The sequence below is a fragment of the Porites lutea genome, chromosome 14 (assembly GCF_958299795.1).
Source record: "Porites lutea chromosome 14, jaPorLute2.1, whole genome shotgun sequence".
Lineage (NCBI taxonomy): Eukaryota > Metazoa > Cnidaria > Anthozoa > Scleractinia > Poritidae > Porites > Porites lutea.
The window spans coordinates 18,454,377-18,478,525 of NC_133214.1; the positions used below are offsets into that span (position 1 = coordinate 18,454,377).

The window sequence follows — 24,149 nt, forward strand, 5'->3', positions numbered from 1 at the left end:
AAGTAAATTTTTCCCACCTTCGTACTCATCGTCGCTGTCTTTTCTTCTTTGTAACGACGACATGGAGTTTAGCACCATGGAAGGCCTTTGATAAACATCATCTCCAAAACCCTTATTCATCTGGTCTTTGTCTTCATCTTTTTGTTCCATTTTTTGCGTCACTTCTGAGTTCTTTCTCTGTTGTCTCAAGAGGGCCACTCGAGCGGCCGTAATACGCTGGCGCTCAGCAATGAGAAGACATTTGGAGCATGTGCAGTCCCTCCAGCGGCAGTAGTGTTTATGTCCCTTAAGCCATGACAACGCACCGTGATTTCTGCATCGCGCACACTTTGGAATGCGGTGGTACAGAGCACTTCCTGGGGAGGGTACTTGGGGCAGTATTTCACTCATCCTAGGGTGGAAAAAAAACAATACATGGAACTTAACTTTATTACGCTGTACAATGTGGTTCTAACTTTTGAGTCTTAGGATGAAATCCTAAAGTGACCCATTTAAATGAAAACTGCTAAGCAGTACTGACTTTCCTTGGGTACTATTGATTATGCTGTACAAGGATGTTATAACTTCTGAGTCTGTTGATGAAATCGTTAGGTGTGACCATTCCAATAGAAGCCACTGAGCAGATCTTTCCTGTGGTACTGTTTATTATGCTGTAAAAGGTTATTCCAACTTTTGGGTCCGTGGATAAAATCCTTAAGTGTGACCATTCAAATAAAAGCCACTGAGGAGTACTTTCCAGTGGTATTGTCTGTGCCAGAGGGTTCTAACTTTTGAGTCTGTGAATCAAATCCTAAAAAAACTCTAGAGCTTTTTATCATCTTATCATCTATAAGATGGTTTTGTAGATTATAAAGAAAGCGTCGCTATTGAAATGAAAACCATGCTGTTCAATGCGGCTCTATCAATCAGATCTGCGGACATAATGCTTAAGTGCTACCACTCAAATGAAAGCTTCCGAGCAGGTCGACGTCGGTCGTGTCTTTCATTTCGTGACGCGGCGTGGTTTTGTAGACAAATGGCGACGCGTTTAATGGAAACGACCATTTAAGGATGGGCGGAAAATCAAAGGATGGATACTGTTGTAACAAAGATCGGATATTCGTGGTGCGGAATCTGCAGGCTAAACAGGGTCAACTTGTGAGTGGGTGTGAGCACGAAAGACAAAAATTTGACCTCTAAATCATACGGAAATGACAAATGCACGAAAAAGTTTCACAAGAAAAAAAAAAAGGAGTGGAAAAAAATAGCCCTGAGAGCTTTCCTGTATATGGTCAGAGGTTAGTATTTTATCGACAACCAAAAAAACTACAAAACATCTTGTATAGCAAGAACAGACAACATGGACAAATGAAACATTACTAGCCCCATTAAATGATTCAAGAAATTAATAACATTCAACCATTCAGTTTTGAAAAAAAAGTAGTTAACCGTGTCCGTTCAACGTCTTAACATGTCTTGACGCCTTCACTTCCAAAGTACACGAGATCCACTTCTGTGGACGAACCCTTTTGAAGTAACCGTTCCATGAAACCACCTTTCCTGTACTGTACGGTGCACAAATTAAGACAAACAAAACTTTCGGAGGACGTTAAAGGATGGAAAACCACGAGCCATGGGGGCTATTTATTTATTTATGCTATTTATTTCTTTTCATGAAAATCCGTTTTTCTTTATTTTCCGCACGCAGTGTCTCGCCATTACTAAGACATCCCGCCGAGTGATAATTGAAATCAATTCTCTTCGCAGTTCGTGAACTTTCGATTCATTTTTATACAAACTGTATTTTGGTAATTTTCTCGAAATTCGAGATTTGAGATTTGCTACTATCGTCACAAGTGGAAAAAATGACTTAATTCGCTGCGAGACTATGATCAATTCCAGCAGTTTTGTTTCAGTCTATTTCCTAGAGCTTAATATATAGATGTGTGTTGATACGAAGGATATGAAGCACTGATCATGAGCAACGCGCCAGTTGCCGACAACACTACAGTGACACTACCCCACTCTTCTCCCCGAAGAAATAAATAGATCTATCCCTGGTGGCGTGAGATAAAAAAAGAGAGAGAAAACTGACTCATAAATCAATATTTCGAAGTTTCTAATCTGTACTGTTGGCAAAGATGGTAAATAAAAACATTGGTGGTGAATACGAATCATCCAAGGTATGGTTGGTATGACAGATTAGGCAAACAACGAAATTGCGTAGTTGACTGATAAACCTAGAGTAGGGGTTTTTATATGTGACAATAAGACCTGAATCGATTTTGAGGATTTATCAAATTTTAGGTTGGGAAGGTGGACTCATTCTTTGTACAGAGTATTAGTTTGTGTTATACTTCAAAAGATAGCCAGATGTTTCATTAGATATATTTCAAAGCCTTTACAAAAAAAGACAAAAAAAGGAAAACAAGCAAAACTAGCAAAAAGAGGAAAGAGTATCTGGTTAGAACTGGTTCACCGCCAATCCATCTTAATTTTACACACGCAATCAAAGCGACTATTCCATGGGAAAAGACATCACAAAGGCACCGCAAAACAGAAAAAAAAAATGCATGAGCACCTCTACTCAACTTCAATTGAACGTTAGCCATTTTGGATCCTGCTTTCTACCTCAGTTTTTATTACGGACATTTGTAACGTGTTTCGGTTATTCCATGCCATCTTTTAGGGATTTAGGCGACTGTTCTTAGCAGAGTTTCATTCCCGCGTTTCATTGATATTGACGTTATCTTAACTTAACGCGAATAATCTCACTATTTCGGCGTAGCTTTGACTGCCTTACAATATTAATCGGTAGGGTCTCGTATTACAGTGGAAGAGTATCATATATGCACTTCGTAGTTAAAGACCAACTCTTGTGAGCGAATCGCTACTTGAACTTAAAGCCATAGAAGTAAGCCTAGCACCTTAAAAGGCTCAATTTCCAGTTTACTTAGTACTTCAAAGTACTGCTAAAGAGGTTCCATTTGAATGTTAGCACATACTTTAGCATTCGATAATACACTCCAAAGTAACAACTATTGTTACTCTTACTTGTGGAAGTAATCGACTAGGGAGGGAGAAAGGGTTTAAAACCGTACATGCATTTATTTAAAGTTTTAAGGTTTTGTTATGTGCAATAGTTGATATTTACACGTACATGTCCTTGAGTCTGTTACTGTTTAAGAGTACTACTATTTCAAATCTGATAAATATTCTAAAATGTTTGTTCATTAGTCACGAAAAGTGCGGAAAGCAAAGCATAAGAAACAAGCAACAACTCCGATTGGTACGATCGACTTAAAATTTTTCATTTCAAGCAGTTAATTGTTGTTGACCGCATAACACACTGATTACATCCACCGTAATCTTTCATCAACAAACCACATAACAAGCTCAGTACAAAATAACATATTACGCAGCAAGAGAGACTCAAATGGATGGTTCACGGTAGCACTAGTTTATTTCAGATCTCCTAGGGAGTCATTAAAACTACCTTGTGAGGCATAATAAACAGCTCCAAGAAAGTGCTGTTCAGTAGCGTTTTTTAGAGTTATTTCTTCCTAATGATTTCTTTCACAGACTCAAAATTTAGAACCACCTTGTACAGCATAATAAACAGTAGCATAGGAAAGTACTGCTCAGTGGCTTTCATTTTTATGGTTACACTTTAAAACATCCACAGACTCAAAATTTAGAACCACCTTGTACGGCATAATAAACAGTACCACAGGATTTTATTCACAGACTCAAAAGTTTAGAACCACCTTGCACAGCATAATATAGACAGTACCACGAGAAAGTACTACTCAGTAGCTTGCATTTGAATAGCCTCTCTTAAAGATTTCTTCCACAAGAGTAAAAATTGACCAACCAGGGAGGATTATTGCGTCCATAGCCTTGAAGTAAGAACCCGGCTTTTGAAGTAGTGCTGTGCAAACAGCACCACAGGCCAGTATTGACCAATGAAAGGACTTCAAAAATACACAGTCAACCCTTTCGTTTTTAGAGGTTAGAGCTACCGCATACAGTATAACAAACAACGATAGAGCCGGGAAAGCACTGATTACTAGCTTTCATTTGAAGTATCACTGAAGTGTTTATTTTTGACCGACGTAAGAGTTAAAACCACTGTGCAGCTTGAAAACCACTCCACTGAATAAGCTGTTTAGTTTGGTTTGATCAAGAAAGAAAAAAACATGAGATAAAGATTTTCCCACTATTGCTAAAAAGTGAGGAGAACTTTGTACAGTTAGTTTCACTTCGAAACTATTAAATCGAGTAAAGAAGGCAGTTACTTTGTGCTTTCACCTTGGACTATGAAGACTATAGTTGTGTTAAGTGACGAATCTTAGATATTGGCTATGTAATGCTAGCCGAAAGGGTGTGTTAATAACGTTATGTAACAACATCGAAAACGCGAAATCAAAGACAGCAAAAAATCAACAAAAAACGTGACTTACATTTCACCAAATGAACCAAAACTCCGCGGAAAGAATCTGCGGCGAGTATGATTGGAGGAGAGGTGGAGCAAAAACTTTGACTTCTAATAAGAAATTCAAGCGGTCAGTTAATGTTGGGTAATTTTCTTGACAGTAACAACGACTGTGCCAGAAATGAAGACTGTGTGATATTTCATTACGTGTGATTTAAATACGCAAACAATTGATATTGTAGGAGAAGGAAATACGCAAAAAGTAGTCTTTCTGAGGTAAACAACAATATTCTTCCGGATGTACCTACAAAACAAGACACGAATGAAGAAGACGTTTGATTTTTCACGTTTTCAGCAAGGCGTTGCCGCCTAACTCATCGCTGAAATTATTTCTCTTAGACGCAATGAATTGTAACAGCTTTGATTTTTTTTCTTTTTTCAATCGTAAATTCAGTGTTAAGTGTTGTTTAATTATCCGCTTTGCTTTTTTAATTTTCTTTTTTGCTCATAAGGCGAAAAAATTACTGACAAGTCTCTTCCACCCTTTTTTCATTAGAATGGCATTCTTTATAAAGAATAAAGTAAGTAGAATCACTGGGCAAACAAAGAACCTTTTCTGCTATTTTTAAGTTTTCTCCTTACAAGTGTATGCATTGAAACAGCATATTTAAGATGGGGTTGTTTGCGATGTAAAATTTTGTAACGTAAAAGGTTACAAGTAAATAAATGGAAAAAAAGAAAAGGTACTCTGAATTGCGTGGGAAAAAATTCGATAAAACGCAAGAAGATGAACTTTTTATAAAAGAAACAAATCAAAGATAAAAAAAAAAACAAGAAAAACAAACGGTTTCGAAAAATATACTTAAAAAAGAATATATACTTGTAAATAAACTTATTACAGGCCATTAGGAAGGTTCAAGTTCTACCTTTTTTTATTCCTAGTCTCGGCAATTTTAAAGCGATCTGAATATTAGCAGGCTATGAAACTAATTGCTTGGGGGCATTTTCTTACGGGCGTGAAAAATCATTTCAAAAGTGCCGGAAAACTAGAATAAAAACACTTTCAGTGTACTTAGTTTTCTTCTTGGGAAACAACCATGTGTTTGAAACCATTAACTCCCAAAAAATTGTCATTCTCACGATAAAAATGAAAAATGAAATGCATAAAATAACGAAATAATAAGTATTAAAAACAACTGCTAGACACAGGTTTCAGACCTAGACACAGCTTAAAATTTTGTCCGCAAATTCGATAGTTACAACTTGTACATCTAAATTGACTTTGATGGTGGAGGTAAATAAACAGACTTTGCCGTACGTGCTTTAAAGCGCGGTCAACTGATCTGAAAAGCTTGGAATAGGTACATTAATAACCCTTATTGCATTTCATATCATGCCCGCGACAGTATGATCTTCATGAGAATTTTCTGAAGTGGCTAATTTGTAAAACGACTGCTGCAAAGAACACGTTTAAATAATGGGTACTCTGTCCAAAATACTCGAGTTTACTCACTTTTCATTACAGCTAAAATACCATGAGGAATGAAGAAAAGTCTTTTGATTCATTAATTTAGTAAAGAACAATCCTTTTTAGAGGCAGACAGTTTACATGAGTTTTATAACCCTACACTATGAATTAATTTATTTTGTCATGAAGCAAAAATTGTCTCTACGTTATTAACAAGTTAAGGACAAGTCAGTTATTGTTATTTGCTCTCGGTTTTTCATACTATGTTTAGACTAGATAACCGTCTCGGAGGCTCTGTTGTGTTACGATTATAAGATGAACATTGCCTAGTAACCTTCGAGATGAATACAAGGTACGGTTTTATAGAGCCTTACAATATCAGGATAAAATAACTTTTGGCAGTATGCAGGTTTGAATTGCTCGTGTTCACTTTCGTTGTTAGAGCGCTATTTTTAATGAAGGTTTTCTTGATCGATGGCGAAAGTGGCTAAGAAGATAGCCAGACCTTTTTGGTTTCTGGTTCCATTTACTAACATTCTACAAAATCAAGAAGTTTCGGGAAGTTAACGAGACGCGCGCGCTCATTTAAGCTGTTATTGCTCTAATACTTTTGACTAAAAATTACATTTAAGGAAGCAATTTAAGGCGAGTAGCTCAAACATATTATATTTGCCCCAAACTAAGTAGCCTTTGCTAGCCGTGTTTATATACTGAGCTATTTAAAGGGTCTTACATTGACTGATTTTGTACCATGGATACTAAGATAATAGATAAATAAATACAGGTGTTATGCAAGTAAGGGTGTCCTTAGCTGAAAAAAAAAAACCAAAGGTGTTCTTAACCAATTAACACTTATTGAAATGTTGTGAATAAAACAAACCTTTCTGGTTTATTCATCTTTCTCTCTTGGGCATACCGAACACAATCTGTCACCTGCTTAGCTTAGGTCATTAAAAAATGAAAACTGTTTAAATCCTTAACATAAATCTTCAGATTGAATGCCGTACGCCTTTTTAAAAACACTGAATGCCAAATACAATGAGTCCAATTTGTTTTCTAAACTGTTAGATGTCACTAGGTTCCCATATGTTTTTTATTTCAGGTTTTAAGATCCCAAATGAAATACGTGTTTCAGAATATTTTGAAATTAAATACGCGCAAAAACAATCGAGTTGTTTGTATCGTCGGATGGTGCTTAACACTGCTTGTATTATAATACTGATCTATCGAGTCAAGCTCCTCTAAATCATTAGCAATTTATTCCCTCGCGATTTGTAAACAGTTCTGTTGATTCTTGCCCCTCGATCGTAGAAAGAAGGAAAGTTAATTACATTTTTATTTAGCACAATAAACTGCAAGCAGCATATTTGTTTTCCCTACTTATTCGGCAAATTCACTTCAAATTTGCCAAGCAGAATAAACGTAAACTGTGAGAGTTGAGTAGATTTAGTGGCTTGGAGACTGACTAAAAGCTTAACCTGTCGATTCTTTAAATCCTGTAAGTACATAAGTACTCCATTCAGTCTACTAGGCGCATCATAAAAAATTAAAATGACGCAGAAATTTTTAACGTTTCCGATCAATGCAGTTTTTAGCAATACTGCCCCGTATTGCACGAAATACAAGAACACAATTTTGTTCCTACTTTTTATTGTCGGTGGATTGAGGATACCAATTAATTGATAGCTACTCCAGGAACAGTTCCCCACGAGGCTGTTTATTTTATCTGTAAAAGGCAATAGGTTTAAAGGGTGAAATTATCGGTAAAATACTGGCAAGAATTTAACTGAAAAGTATTGGGCAATTATCCTCAGTGGCAAGTCTTTCAAAAAAATAAGTAAAACCGGCTATTTGTACATGCGTTATTCAGGTTCGTAGACACCACTAAGTTCTACTGAGTCCCCATTCCAGCATAATACACGGGCACCGACGATGGGTTTCCCCTTAAATACATTGAAAACACTTTTCAGGTTATCCAAAGTACTTTTAGATGTATAGTAATGCATTCTAAGCGGGGCTATAAAATTTGTACCTGTTCGGTCATACATGGGGGATTTTAGTCTTTTTGAAATAACAAGGGCTTCAGTATAATTTCCGCGAACATTTTAGCTGCAATATAACATTTTACGAAAGTTAGAATTTTTGTTTTTCCTCTCCCCATCACATTTTTGAATCCGAAAGTTTTAAGTTTCATTTTCTACGAAAATTAGCCGACTAACACTGGGAGTAAAATGTGAGAAATTAAACTTCAAAAAATCGTAGAGGATACGCTTCGAAAATTGTACCCGAATGGAACGGTCATCTACAAATTTCTAGCGTCCTCAAGCAAAAGAAAATTCTAGGCAATATTTGCTTCTCCCAACAGATAATTCACAGAAAACAGTCGTTGGGTGCCCCTGATAATACTCAGAGGAATAGGCATTGAAGTTTTATGATTGGAATGTTCTCACTTACAACTTAAACACAGACGCAAATGCTACAACCACCTTGCATCTTATATTATCTTCACAAAAACCCGGCAATGTATGTATACCTAGCATGGATTCTGAAATACTATATGTATGTACAGAAAACAATTCGATCTACGAAAATAACTGATCGACGGTGTCATCCTGTTTGTAAAGTCCATCAAACTTCTATTTATAGGTATAAGTAGTTATAAAAATTTATCTAAATAATTTTTATTTGCAAAAAAAAAAAAAACAACACAGAAAAACTTACAATGTTAACTTTGGTAAAAATGCTTTGCAGTTTGATTCATTGGTAAAGAATTTAGTACAGTTATATACAGACCCAATCTCTGGTGATAAAAGTTTAAATATCAGTTTACAAAGCTTAAAAAACAAACAACGCTACAGTAAAGCACTGCTTGATGACTTTCAATGATCTGAAAGGCCACTTTAACCACTTCAGTGTCTAGTATTTCATTGAGAACCACCTTGTCAAAGTCAATAGACCATAGAGCCCAACGCTTTTATTTGAAAACACAACAACAACAACAACCAGCTGCTACATTACAATATTCACTAACAACATTCTTAGTACCAAATCTGGCCAAAATCAAACTTAAAAATGCTAGAGCAAACTGAGGCCCGAAGGGCCGAAAAAAAATTTGGAGTCCGCTCCCGCCCCTTTCCTAAAGGTCTGGATGACCGCCCCCTCTCCCCCGCCCCCTTATCTCGAGGTCTGGATCTGGCACGGAAAAGTATTGCTAAAGAATGGTCGCTCGCGATATGATTTCGTCCACAACCGACTCTCGAGGCCGTAGCAAGTTACAACCATCTTATAAGACATCTTTCACGCTGGGAACGAAAAGGTTGAAATAGTGCTTGATGTAGTTCATTAACACATAGGGGGATCCAGTCTGGGGGAGGGGGGGGGGGGGTCCCAATTTGTAGGAGATAATTTTCGTCAACAGAATCCAGCTCAGAAGCTTTTATGTGAACGGTCACTCCTTAGGATTTATCAGGACTGATTCGACAGTTGGAAATTCTTTGCACAGCATTTCAAGTTAACTCCTACTTCCACAAAAGTACTGCTCTCTTGGTGGATTTCATTGAAATTGCTACACTTCGAACCTTGTTTATCAAGATCCACTTCGAAGTTAATGATTTCCAACCGCGGTAACTGCGAAATCTCGCAACAAACTTCCAAGCAATTCAAATTTTTCTTTTCTAAGGCCAATGTAATTCGTGAATAGTAAACCTATTGAGATAACATATGTAGCTATGTCGGGAATGATGCAATGCACGAGCTCTTCGGAAGTACGGCGTCGTAGGATGGCGAGGAGTACAAGTAGACATTAGAAGGAGTGGTCACGTATTTGGAGGGCGTTGAACTTTTCACATTTCAAGAATTGTAAAATATAAATCCATGAATTATAAAACAAATAGTTCCTGATGTGTAGGAACCATCAAATATGAATCATTTGAATAGACGTCTCAATCTGTGATTTGCGGCCCAAATAAAGTCATTAAAATCGTTGATGCAACCACTCAAAGATTGTTTAACGCACTGGAAATAAGACGAACCTAAATAAAACTCTTAAACATTTACGAGGCGTTTAGTCGTAGTTAAATAGTCCAAGGGCGACCTTTGAAAATAGGCATGTACAGATAAGTGAGATTGACAAGATCTCAAGCACTCCGGTGGAAGCATGCTCAGTAAAATTAAAAGTACGTGCACTTTTAGCAAGTAAACAGTTTCATGCTGATGAAACAGCAGTGACATGAAGCGGTCAAAAACAGATGGCAATGTAGGAAATAGAGGGCCAATAACATCCACTATTTTGCTGTTTCTTTTTTAACGAAACTTGAGAATGAACGTGATAAAATGTACTGTTGTAATGAGCTAAGTATCGGAAATGGATGTTTTTTTTTTTCTAAGAAAGCAGGCAAGACTATTGTAGGGTCTTAAATATTTTGCCGTCGATTACATGTAAATTTGACGTTAAATGAGGTAAATCTGCTTAGTGGCTAAAGTTTTGCAATAATTTTAGAGGACCATCTATGTTTATATAATTCCAAACATAGTTTCAAAAAATTCTATACTGAACTTTTACTGCGTCCGACTAGGTATGTCATTGTATTTTCTTGCCGGTTAGGGCACATTCTGAAGTCATAATTTGAGTGAAGTTGAAACATATGAGGGGAAAATATTTGCTTTTTAAAATACAACGACTGAAATGCAGTTTTATGGGAAAGTCAATTACCCACTAATGCTCACAATTAGAGACCATTTTTTAACACACAAAACATAAAATCTACTTGTTATAACCCCTCAGCTTAGAGTAACGAGCATCTTTTCACCCTTCAGAATTCAAGGGAGAAAAAGTTACAAAAAAATTCGAAATAGGCCGATGATTGACAACAAAATTTAAGTCATATTGTATTCCAACAATTGTACGAAATCTACTCTAGCTGACATGACCTTTTATCGACACAAATATCTCCGTACTTATCAAAATACTACACAAACAGATCAAGGCTCGTTTATTTATTTCGGTCATTTTGTAACCTAAAATACAACGAGAATTTCTTCCGGGATTAGTGAGAATACTTGGTTTTTACTTTTAATCCATCGGAATGTTGTTTTTTCAGTGCAACGCTGTTTTCGATTCTGTCAGTTCTATACAGAAAGCAAAAACAGATGGTGATTTTGCATTTGTTATTTAGAAACCCTGACATTTTTTTATGTCGTGATCTGAACGTGACCTTTCAAAATCCCTGTAACAGCGACTATGACAAACCGGTTTGGTTTTACTTTTTAGAACAATAAGTTCCAACAAGTCAGTCGATAGTACTTTTGATTTATTAAAATAACAATCGTTAGCTCGAATGTCTTAGATCCCTAACCAAAGCACTTCATTTAACTGATGCAATGTGACAGTGAAATAGAATGGCGATCCCGCCCCAGACAATTGTTTACACATAGCCGAGTCGCAAAACACGCGATATTCAGATAAACAAAAACGTAAACCTTCGCTGTAAAAAAAAGTGGTCCACTTTTCCCCTTACATTGAGTTTAATTTTAGCAAGATCTTAATCTCAAAACACGATGCCACTTGCTCTAACTAAACCATATGTAGACTAAGCCAACCCAATCTCTCAAACAAAGAAGGAAATCATAAAAGAATTAACTTTGGCAAAAAGTAAATGGATCACAACTGAGAACTCTTTGACAAACGTTATTCGAATTAAGGCACTTCAAAAATACGCTATAGAAAATTAAAAGTAAGTTTTTAAAAGGCACCTTGATCAGCACAAATATTAATGCTGCATCAGTTTCTATTTAAATATTAAGATGTTTATCTACAGAGAAACAAAGGTTAGAACTATTTTGAACTTGACAAAATACCATCTGGTTACACTCCTCAAGAAGCCACTATATGCATTACGTAATATATAGTGCTCGTATAAATTTGGGAAAAGTTGCTTAAAAAAAGGGTAATAAGTCTCACGCGCCTAATGCTGCGCACCTTTAGATCTTCATTCAAAACCAAGAAAGTAAGAAACATTTTACACCCTTATTGTTATGTACTGAAAGTGTACCCGGCACTCATGTACTTGCTTAGTAGTTTGGATTTGTCTGGTCTCAGTGGGCTAACCACAGGTTCAAAAGTTAGAACCATCTTGTAAACAGTACTTTTACTAAACAACACCGCAGGAAAGTGGCTTTCAGTGCAGCTCTCGTCTTAATTATCACACTTAACGTAGCGCAATAAGCGCTAAAAAAAGTGTTGCTCAGTATCAAATATATTCCGATAGTAAAACTTAGGTTTTCGAACCCGCCTAATTCACATATGACAACTTCTTTGATCACGCCAAGATGGTCAGTTAATGGCGGAAGTGATGGAGTTAATTTTTTAAAAGGACAATACAGCTGTGGTTTATGAATTACTCGCGTGTGGTAAAACCGCTATATTCAGCATCGGTTTGTAAAAACGAGGGTGTGAGTTTGCACGTTTTAAACGATTATTTTTTTGGTTCTATATGTGACAAGAACTATCAAAACAAACTAATTAACAGTATACCAACCAATTCTTGAAAAATTTAAATTTCAAGTTACTACGATTATTATTTAAATTACGGCAAAAAATATTGGGTCAATAAATAAATTCAAACGATTAATTTTCCTTTTTTTCTATACATTCTCCTAGACGAGAAAAGTTAAACTTACCAGTAAGCAATTTGGAGATCGAAATCTAAATGTCGTGGTTCTCTTGCAGTTCTCGTCGCATTCGAACTGCCCGTTGTCTTCAAATTATTTCCCAAGTTTTAATTAACAATGTGATCACAAATTCGCATACAGTTTCATTTCTTTTAGGGCACTAATTGCGGCATTTCATCCTGTATCTTTTGAATATAATTTCCTTTCCACTTAGCGAACAAGCCCTTTGTGTGGTGGCTATTAATAACTGCAATTCCCATATGGACTAAAACATTTGCACTACCACTGAGCTCTCCAATTGGTTAAACCATCGATTTTTGCCTTACTTTGTCACTTGTCTTAAAAGAAGAGAACATTTGATAGAAAATCAAGAACTGTGTAGTTAAACAAGTCTTGCGCCTCCAGCTGAAAAAGCAGTGGCCACCAAAAATTTGAATTTCAAATTTAAAAATAATGCCCGAGGCAAGGGAAATTTGTTAATGAACGATCTTAGAAAAGTGATGGAAATGTTGAGACGTTTTGTTACATTAAAACTAGGAAAATGATGTAACCGGGCAACGAGTTTCCTTCCCAAATAATTGTTTTTCAAAGCGGTGAAAGCTGCACAATATCACGTGAGCCAGAACCGCACAAAAATGGCCGATAACAGTTGAAGATTAAGTTTTTTACAGTGCTATCACGTACAAAAAACTTTGGAGAGACAATATGTTCACAACTATTTCTCGTACTTAACGAAGTGTCTGACAGATAATGAGCTATGTAAATGTTTATACTACTCCGCAGTACTTGTTTACCTTTCTTTCTTGAGAAAGCACACTTCATTTCACACGCTATCAGTAAAATAAAGGAGGGTGCTTTTTACGACCAAGGATCCGGTGTTACTATTACCGGGCGCAAGGCCAACACCCCTATAATCTTAGGTTTGACCCTCAACATCCTATATTTTTGGCGAATACTCACGTACATCGTTGTTTTAGACAGGAATATTACTATTTCAACCTGAAGCTGTCCGTTGTGTTGTCATTTCCTTTACAATGTAGCAAACGTGATGTATTAACAGCGCAAATCAATGGGTTTCAGCGGGGTGGATTTTGTATTGTTTTCCTGCGCGGGCGACTGTATTAAGACCATTTTTCACGTGCACTGATATTTTCGTGGTAAGCCGAAAGCTGCGCTTTGCAAAACACCCAGGTTTCGTTGGCTTATTACCGCGTTTGTCTGTGTGTCGCCTTGCTAACGGCATTCCGATTAATCGCGACGAAACATAAATTCCCGAGCGCGTGCAGCCGAAAACACCCTTTACACTCGATTGGCTTCTTTTGTGGTCACGTTTGATCGAATAGGTTTTCAACCACGCGATAAATCATACACACACGCGATCCTTGAAATACACGAAATTTGCGAACTTTGCAGACAATAATTACAACCGATTAAAATGTAGAGACATATATAGGATGAAGCGCGTTCCTGTCTTATTTCTCAGAAAACAAAAACAATCCTAATACAAACTTTATCCGCTTTAATGACTAAAGACGTTTAGCTTCTGTAATAATACAACAGCGAAAGAGAAAACTGAATATCTGTTCGGTTTCATTTACAGCCATTATTCATCATGAATTTGGTTGTGGATATGGCCACAATATCACCACTTATCACCTAGCACCAAAAAATGTGTGTAAATTAGAATTCATATTGATAGCGCTGTGCTAGAACCTAGTACTGTACAATTTTGTCGGAAGTCACTTGGCGTGCTTGAAAAGTCTTCTACGATTACATATCGTTTTTGGGGCATCACAAAAATAGCAATCGGAGTTTCACAACCAGAGCTTCAGCAAAGCTCATATGCATTGATCTTTATGTAATTTAGTTATTCTAATCTAAAGGAAACCTCTCTAAACACACATTGCGTTAACTGGGCTGGTGAAAACTGCGCCAGACTTCACCAACGAAAATTCGCGTGAACGCTATTTCATGCCACCTTAGGCTAAAAATAGCGAGCTGTTTTTGAGTGTACATATTCTTGAACCTAGAATATTCTATTACTTTTTAACGTAACATTATACAAAAGAGTACACTTTGGGGTTAATGTGATAGATCACCGCGGACTCTTGAGTCACGAAAATAAATATTTCTTTCTAAAAAGATTTTTCAAAGCTGCGACAAACTTATACAAGAGGAGCGGATGTAACCCAATTTCTCCCTTGCTTCATGTGGTGTTTTTACGCTCCAGTACAAAAATCTGCACACCATGGAAAACCTATATCACCCCTTTATAGCATACAGTATTATACTAAGTACAGGATCCCATAAATGTCTTTTTTTTTTAATTTTTGCGACCATTTGACTGGCAAACTCACAATACTCTGGCAAAAATTTTGCCTTTTCACGAAAAAACTGATTGATAATTTTGTTGATCAGTTCACATATTCCGTTTCGCCGTTTTATAAAGCAAAGCAAACCATATGTAACAACTTACTATCTTATCCACAGGAAAATTTTTGCATAAAAAAGAGCGAGGAAGGCCGATAGAACAGTGATTTGCTCAAAATTTAATCAAAGCGGTTAGCTTACCTCTATTCTTTCCAAACTAGAGTTATTTTGCGTTGACTAAGTTCTTGAACTGGTTGTTAACTCCTCTGTGTAATCTAACTTGTGGACTCCGGAGCTTGAGTAGGTATGACACCTGAGGTGCTGTTGGTTAGAACACGTTTTTCTTTACTACCACGGTTACTAAAATACCATACAAAGGACAGACAATGCGGCTGTCAATTACATTATGTTAAAAGAGTTTCATTGTGCTTTAGTTTGACCAACCACAGCGTGACCTAAGGATCGACCAATGAAATCACTCAGTCGATTGCTGTACAATTATATGGCAGGCGCCAGGTTAAATCTTCCTTTAAAATCCAATACAGCGAGGACATTATGGCAATAACGCACGGACGAAATAACTCATTAGTGGCTTTAATTGATCAACTAGAAAACAATGATCCAAAGAGTATTATTCATGAAAAGGACAGTATATTTTTATGTTATCTTTACATCTGAAAATGAGCTCTGACGTAACAATTTTACACTGAAGTCCAATACACTTCAAATGCTGTTTAAGCGATGATTTGTCTTCGAAGGAATCTATAATTCCGCTGAATCAAAGGACTCCTGTTACCGCAAGTATAGGCTTGATCAAATGCCAAACTTCGTAAAACGGATCTCTTTTTCCCGCACGGATCACGTGCTCACGAAATAAATATAATATCTTTCGTTTAAACAAACAAGATTTTCGATCATATCATACAAACAAAACAGTATTTAGAAGCTGGACCCGATTATGGGCAAATTATTTCTGTGAAAAGGAGTTTGGTGAAAAAAAAGGCTTAGAAAAAAAAGTGGCCTTTGTCGGTAAGTTTTTGAAAAACGCTTTGAGTATTTTGTTAATTTGCGTCTTTTTCAAAATTAATTGGGCAGTTCCTGATTTAATCGTACGGGTCCATGCAGAGCCTTAAATGATATTGAAGAAAAATTCGAATTTTTGATGAAAAATCACCTGCAAAACTAAGCTAGAGGTTTATTGCCTAAAGCTAACAATTTGGACCACAGTTAAAAAATTAGAAGTAACTTAGTCCGTTAAAAGATCATGAAAAGATTTAAATGGGCTGTCAAAATTGAACAAAATTCACAGAAAGAAGCTCACGGCCGCAAGGATATTTATAAAGTTGCAGTTCAAGGGCACCGAGGAGTATTTTGCCGTTTTGAAGAGTATTACACTGTCGCGAGTCGTTTGAGGCCCGGGAGAAAAATAGACTATTAAGAAGAACTCTTGTTTGTTAATGCTTACACGTCTTACATGTAGCAGCAAGTCTTAATCAGTCTATAAATTGTTGTTGATGGGTATCCTAGAGGGTAACTCTGATTCAGCTGAAAGCCATAGCACAAAAATTGGTACTCAAATCAGCTGCGTCTATTTTTTTTCTCTAGGTTTTGTAAAAACTTTATTTTGTTTTCCTCCTTTTCAGTGCTGTAAACTTCTCGAAGAACCTGAGATTTTCAGGTCAGTAACCGATGCTATGTGTAGAATGCTCAGCCATGTTCATACTTTTGAAAGCAATTTGCTTTGGTTAGCTACACACAGAGACAAAAACTTCCAAGCTGTTCTGATTTAAAAATAAATTTGAAAAGGTCAACGCTTTCAGGTTCGAAGAGGCTTTTAGCACGAGTGTGACCTAGGAAACGCACCCCTGGTGCTTACCCTAGGGGGTAGAGAAGGAAGTTTAAAGGGGTTTTTTAACAGGCTCTATTATGATAACAGGTCGTGGCAATTAAACTATGCAGATGTGATCAAAAGCAGGAAGCCTTAACCAAAACGGAAAAAGACAAACTAGACTAAACTTAGAATTTTATTCATTTTCATTGCATAAGGGCACCTGAAAAATATAAGCGCTATATAAATATTTTATTATTATTATTATTATTATTATTATTATTATTATTATTATTATTATTAACAATTGCTGCTGAAATGTAAGAGAAAAACGTGACCGGCAAGAAACAAATAGTTACAAAAAGTCTTCTTTAGTTTCTTATAATTGCCTCTTTTGGCAGTAATGTACACGGCAAAATTCAACGTATTCTGATCTTTATGAGCTTTTATAGGTAGGTGATCTGCCAGGCTAACGTTTACCCTTCATTATCAAGGTTCATTAAAGATAGTTTATAGACCTCTTTCGAGGTATGTTTAATTTACCAAAGCGGCGACAGTGGCGTTTCGCACCAATTTTATAAACAATCGTGTGCAATCAAGAGAAACGTAGGAAGAAGTAATTTTCCAAGCTAGTTATGAAAGAAATGTGTTTAATAAACATGCCCTTTTACTTTCTATTTTAGCTAAAATTACATAACATACAAAACCTTAAAAAGAATATATAGCGGCATTATTGCACTTAAATATACCGCACAGCATATCAAGGCAGGATAAAATGGAAGGCAGTTTTAAAAAGTCGGAAAAGGTTATTTTACGTTAGCTACTAACGGTTTCATATCAATATTCAGCCCATCCTAGCATCGCTGTATTCCCTCGCATTTTAATTATCTCTTAATAATTTACGTTATCTCGTCAAGATCACAACAAGCCGCTCAGTGAAAGTTGAAACTGATCAGTCTATCACCTTGGGAAAAAAAAATTGTTTAGTTTAAGAAGAAATTTCTGAAAATAAGCGCCAACTAACTGGCGTCTTAGGAAAATTGCAGGTGTTACCGTGGACAATTACAGATGACATTCAACCAGCTAAAATTGAGGTAGTTTAACTTACAAGCAAAAGAAACGAGAAACGAAAGTGAGGTTTATGACACATTTGACATATTATATCTACTGGTCCTCTGAACTGAAAGTCAAATTATCATGTCTTCAATAAATGCACGCGTAATAAATTGCAAAGACAGTTTCGAAAGGTGCAGTTTTCGACAGAAAAAAAACCCAACAGTTTCACCTCTAGAGGACGAAAGTTCTCAATCTTTGCAGTTGATCAATACTTTATGGAAACTTTTTTCAGGAAAGACGTAATACAACAATTCTGCGATTCTGCTTTTCAGCTGCAGGATGCAGATAATTGTCTTCCAAATTCAAAATGGATTTAGGCACGCTATGCTCATATAATTTTAAAGGTTTTGCAACTTTTGTTTATTTTTGAAGAAGAAGTACACGAATAAATTGGAAATTAAAAGGCTGCCACAAATAATCTATGTACCTATCCGTGACATCAAAATTTTCAATAATTCAAATAATCAGTAGTTGGACACAATTTTTGGAAGAAAATATCTTTTAAATGCTACCTCTTTTTTATTTGCTGATAGCTGAATTTAAGAATCCTTACACAGATGAGTATTTTTCTTAAAATACTTAATTCCTACAAACCTATAGTTTTGTTTACTTATGATATGTTGTGAGCTAAAATACCTGGAAAGAAAAACGAGGCGAAAAAGAAAACTGACAAAACAAAACAAATTGAAAATTATTAAAGGAAAAAAGTCAATGCGCCGGGACTAATTTAAAAGCTGATTTATGATCAATGTCATGCAAAGAAACTATACAGCTAGTTAGGGGCATATCAAACCACGTCATTAAGCCGATAAGCGATACGCGGGTGACAAACTAAATAGATAAGTTAAATGTATGAGTATTCATGTTTTTAGTTAACTTTGTCGAAATGACAAATACATTAGGTAAAAAGCATCTGTTCTACGAAGCCAAACAACTGAACTAACAATCCTAATTGCTACCTCGAATGGTCAATTGCAGATAAAATGGAAGTGTAAATGTCAAATCTTTAAAGTTAATGTTATAAAAGAACATTTTCATGATATTCTTACTTATTTTCCCAACCTCAAATTTGGTGAGTTTTCATTAATTTTTATTGTTATGACAGGCATGATGACGCAGGTGAAATTTAGATTCATGGGTCAGGATATAGTGAAGCGATCAACGGATTCGATTATAAATCGTTTTTCTTTTTCGAAACCAAACTTAGAGAAGATTTGGATCGACGTCTTCAAGAGAAATAATTCTTTTACATTGTTTCAGAGAAACATGTATAAATATAAAAATAAAGGGTCACTCGTCAAAATTTTACAGCTAATTATAGACTACAGACAAGAGTCTAGCGAAGTAACGCCTCAAACTTTGATAATAAACGCCTTACGTTTCTGAGAAGATTACAAAATTCAAACCTTGAAACTCTGCTCACGCTTTTCGCGCACTCTTTTTCCCTTCAAATATTAAAAGGAGCAATTTCATAAATTATTCAGATTTTTCGTAACAAATATAAATGTGTTAAAATTATATTTCCCGGTTCTGAAGACATACACATACAATGAATTGCCTGTTCGTCACAAATAATGCGAGTTTTAAGCAAATTAATTTGGAGCCAGTTTCAGCTTAAAAACAAGGGAAAACCTTTGCAACGTTGACACGTTTTTAAATTGGCAACCATTTAGAATTTAACTATTTATGTATCCTAAACACCTCTTCTTGGGTGCCCCTGTTTTCGTGTACGTAAAGGAGACTATATAGGTGGGAATTGCGCTGTCATTTTCTAGTGTTCACGATTATCCTCCGTTTCAGTTGGTTAAACCTTAACTCAATGTATCCAAAACTGATTCGCGAAATCCCAAATTTGCTTTGTCAAAAATAAAAACAAACGGCACCATATAGATATACTGCTTAAGAGGATAAGGATTTCATGCCCAATCTCCGTTGCATGTATCCATCATTACGTCCTCGAGTGAAATGTTTATCCGGTAGTATGGCGTTAGCAGGCAGCAGGAGAGTTCATGTCGTGCGAAAGTACAGCTTACGAGGTTTCATTCGAGTGGTAATGGCAAACGATTTCGTCCACATACCACTTTATTGACCTCCTTGAGTTATGGGTCAGGTTTCGTGTGTGTAATAAACAGTTTCTTTTATTTGATGCGAATATAGTGACGCCAGACTGGTAACGGATCGCTGGGTGAAAGACTGAAACTATACGCCTGAGTAATGAATTTGGATCAAACTCGGTTTTGGTTCTCAATCAGGATTCTCAAAACAAACTTTAAAGAAACTATCAAGAGAAGCAATCAAACCGGCGGCAAATTTGAACTGCTTTGATGAACACAATTTCTTTTTCCCTTCAAAGATACCGACCTAAAATGAATCACATTTAGCTTTCAAAGAAAAAGAAGTGGAAGAGTAAGGTAGGTGGGGTGGGGGGGGGGGGGGGGAATCGTATTTATAACAATGCTTGACATTCACTAATGCATCGACGATGGCATGTTGTCAGCCAGACAAGTGCACCGACGACTTTGTGGACAAAAGTGAGTTTAGAAGGACGGTGACTCTGACGTATTAGAATGCCACTACTTATTCTTCATCGAAGTTAGTGACCGCGCGCGATAGCAGCGCGGCCGTTTGTACCTCTCGCCCGACGGACTAAGAAACAAAGAGAGACTATTTGTAGTCTCCTGACATATTTGTCTGCTCATCATTTTTCAGTTTAAGAACTTGGTAGCAATTTTTCAAAAGTGGTAGGAATCCTTACTTGCCCCAGTTTTAAAGTTGAAGTTGTTGTGGTGTTTTGATTACCGGTTAAAATGGCGATTGCTTAAATGGCCTGTCTTAAGTTGCTCGCCGTCTGCTGGCGCGTTTATGTTATAATAGGCCATTTGCCTTGCTTTTATTTTAGGTTTTGCCCGTGAGACAATGTCGATGTCGAGCTCAACCATATGTTATTGACAATTTCGGTCTGTTAATGACCGGTTTGTTGAGTGGTGAAACAAAGACTTGTCATCTTTCTGTTGGTCTTTTCACCAATAAGTATTGTATAAGGGCATTTCGGTCTGTTAACCCTTTAAAACCTAACGTCAAAATTCAGATTCTCATTTGTTGTCCCTATAAGTTTCCTATAGAAGTAGTGGGGAGAGTTTGAATCAATTAGTATCAATAAGATTTATCCTGCATAATAATGTCAGGGCCGTAGCTAGGTTTTTTTTGTAAGGTGGGGGGGGGGGGGGGGATAAGGGGGTCTGGGGGTATCCTCCCTCCAGAAAATTTTCAATTTTGAGGCTCCGAAACGCTATTTTCAGCGCTTGTCGTGAGATATGTCTCCGAAAAATCGATGTCGAATATGAAAATGGCAAACAATTGCAAGTCACTATGATCAAAATAACTGAGTCTAAAAAAAAAAAAAAATCCATCCATAGACTTGACATGTCTAGCTCAACGGGTCCAAGGGGGGCAGCTGCCCCCCTTGCACCCCGCCCCCCTCCGCTAGCTACGGCTCTGATGTCCTTTATTCCCGTCACCAATGTGATTTGTAAAGCATTAATATTAAAGGGAGAAATTTGACGATGAACACTCTTGGGCCGGGCTTACAAGATTAATTAACAACTCAATCATTTCTTGGACTGCCAGGTGTAAAATTTTTCCAGAAGGTTAGAACTGGAGTCGAGCTCTACGCTGTAATGTTTAAATGAAACCTCTTTAGCAATACCTTCATATCGGGTTTTATTTTTCGGTCAGTAAAATTAGTAAACTTAGGGGAAATTTTCGGCTTGAATTTGGATTTTGGAGTCGCTCGGTCAATCTAGAAGGTACAAAAAGACGAAACCAAATGACAAAGAAAAACAGTTTCCAACTGGAACAAAGCCATCGGACTCATTAATCCTGCTTAACTTGGGAAACGAAAAGAATAGAAGTGATTCATACTTAAAGAGACAATAAAGATATAGTGCAGTGGGGCATACGGAGTGGTTGCATTTCTAAGTAATAAATCATGGTGATGCTATTTACGGTAATGATAATAATAGGAATAAAGACAACAAAACAAAACAAATCACTTTTTCTTGTCTATTACATTATATTTATTCTACACGTTAATAAAGCGCGTTCAATAAAAGGCAAAAAATCGTTTTCCGTGCTGGGAATTTTCGTTTGGCTGTTTCCTAATACCGCTTCTCAGATATTTGGCTGGCGAACAAAGCATGTGATTGGGCGTTTTTAGTTCGATGGAAAGCAACAACATCCAATATTGTTAGATCCAAGGGTGCTGTTTGGTGTTAGGCGGGCGATTTTGGGTCTGGATCGTTCAAAATGACACCGTCAACATGCATCCCGCCGTGTTGTTATGAGACGATCGCGTGTTTAACACACAAAAAAGAAGAAAAAGTACACGTGCGCATGTTAATCGGGCTGTGAACTGTCCTTCGTGCACAAAAGAAGTGTTTGATGTTGTGCGACAAAAAGTATATACTAATTCAAAACTTGTCAAAGGTCATCATCATTGCCAACACTAAGGCATTTAATAGACCATTTTCGATATATTAAACTTCATACTTGGCAGCGAGGCTTGGGGAAATAAAACAAAAGAAATCATCTTCAGGCTCAGCAATATTCCCCCAAGCCTCGCTGCCAAGTATGAATTTTAATATATCAGAATTGGTCAATTGAATACAACCACTTGTATTCAACAATGTTGCAAGGTTCTTGGGGCACAAGATGGCTCCAAAAAGCATTTGCATTCATGTCTTCTTAGATTTCCTTCTGCGCTCAGGCGATTACTGCTAACATAGAAAACTTTTTAATTAAGAGTTAAAACGGCGGCGAGGCTTTGTTACTTCAGTGCGATTTTTGTCGCGTTGTAGGAGGTTCTCTTTAACCTCATTTTCAATGAAAGCACTCTGGATTTTCGCAATTTCTTTCCAGGTTGGAGAGAGACAGCTGAATGTTTTGTATTATGAAAAAAAACGAACGCCCCTATTTGTAAGGTTACACTGACATCTAGAAAACAACCCGCCTCTTTACTATTGGTAAAAGCAATTTGACCAAATTAAGAATTCACGTCCCGCTCTTAGTGAAATAGTGAAGTAAGGTGAATGTCATCATGCTTCGGGGGAACTGTAACGAGTTCCAAAAACCCTAACCGTAACAAAGCTATTTATGATAATGTCCAGAAATCATTGACCGACTTATAACTTGACACCACGAAGAAGCCACACCTCCGGAGAATTAAACAGGTAAATTATCGAAATCTTCGTTAAATGTTTCAACTAACTAGAAAAATGTAAAGCTAAAAGGGTTATCAAGCAGTATGAGTGTTTGAAGTTTGCTTTAAAAATGCAACTTATGTGGAGATATCGGCTCGGTTACTTTACTTTCCCTCTATTTCTTTAAAGTTCCGCAGTTTGAACCACATCGGATATTTTAGAAACGAGTAGGTATAGCGTCAATCACCTTGAAAAGGAAAAAACTGGTTTTACGGAATACCGAAAAAATGGAATCCCCTAAATAAAGACTTGGTCCTAACTGACTTCTCCACTGCAATCATCGTAATAAAAAAAAATCAAGCTTGTTGTTTTTCTTTGTTAAGATAAGCATTATAACATTCTAAAACGGTACAATGTTGTTTTAACAAGGAAAGTGTTGTTTTTTGAGGGTGATGCGTGTACTTCATTATTTTTAATAGAAGATTCTTTTGCAACAATCGTGCCTTTCTGTAGCATCTTTTGGTGTGAAACGAAGACAGATTCGCGAGAATTCACCTTGAAAATTTTTCACTTAAGTGATTGTCTGTTAAGTAAGCAAAACACAACTTCTTTTGCCCCTTCCTGATACTTTCATAAACAACGACATTTGTAACCACCCCGACCCTCCCCCCCCCCCCTCCCCCGCCTCTCCGAAGGTTGTGCTGTACTTGCAGAATCAAACATGTATCAGACGGACCATGAAGTGAAGAGACATTAATGTATTTTTCGATCGGTTTTCAATAGTCAAATATTGGAAACATAGAGGCCATAAATACCCTTTATGGTATTTATGGCGATGAAGTAGACGCGGGCTAAAAGGGTTACTGTGCATTTAATTTTAGCTTTTGTGATTGGTCAATATTATACAGCCGGGCCGGGTCTGACAACAAAAAGAAATTAAACTCTCTGATACTATCAGTGCTAAAAGGAGCAGTCAATTTCGACTTCTTTCAGGCAATTGAAATCGAATGGCCCTGGTTATTGTTTGTGTGCTTTGTGAAGTCTCTTTTAGGGCTCAAAGAGGGCCATAGCCTCGCGGTCCAGATT

General features: G+C 36.8%; 1 protein-coding gene across 8 annotated transcripts in view; it reads right to left on the reverse strand.

Moving 5' to 3' along the window:
- LOC140925175 (doublesex- and mab-3-related transcription factor A2-like) overlaps positions 1-24,149 on the reverse strand; it is a 34,880-nt gene that overhangs the window by 3,495 nt on the left and 7,236 nt on the right. Inside the window, exons 3-5 of one of the 8 annotated variants that reach the window (XM_073375131.1) lie at positions 15,123-15,242; positions 4,443-4,525; positions 18-391 (exon numbers count right to left, since the gene is read on the reverse strand). In XM_073375131.1, coding sequence (XP_073231232.1) covers positions 18-391; positions 4,443-4,444 — 376 coding nt within the window. In that variant the 5' untranslated portion in view covers positions 4,445-4,525; positions 15,123-15,242. Of the gene's footprint in view, positions 1-17; positions 392-4,442; positions 4,526-12,560; positions 13,135-13,345; positions 13,585-15,122; positions 15,323-24,149 lie in introns of those variants that run through there. The other 7 variants (XM_073375130.1, XM_073375132.1, XM_073375134.1 and 4 more) reach the window with 7 other exon arrangements.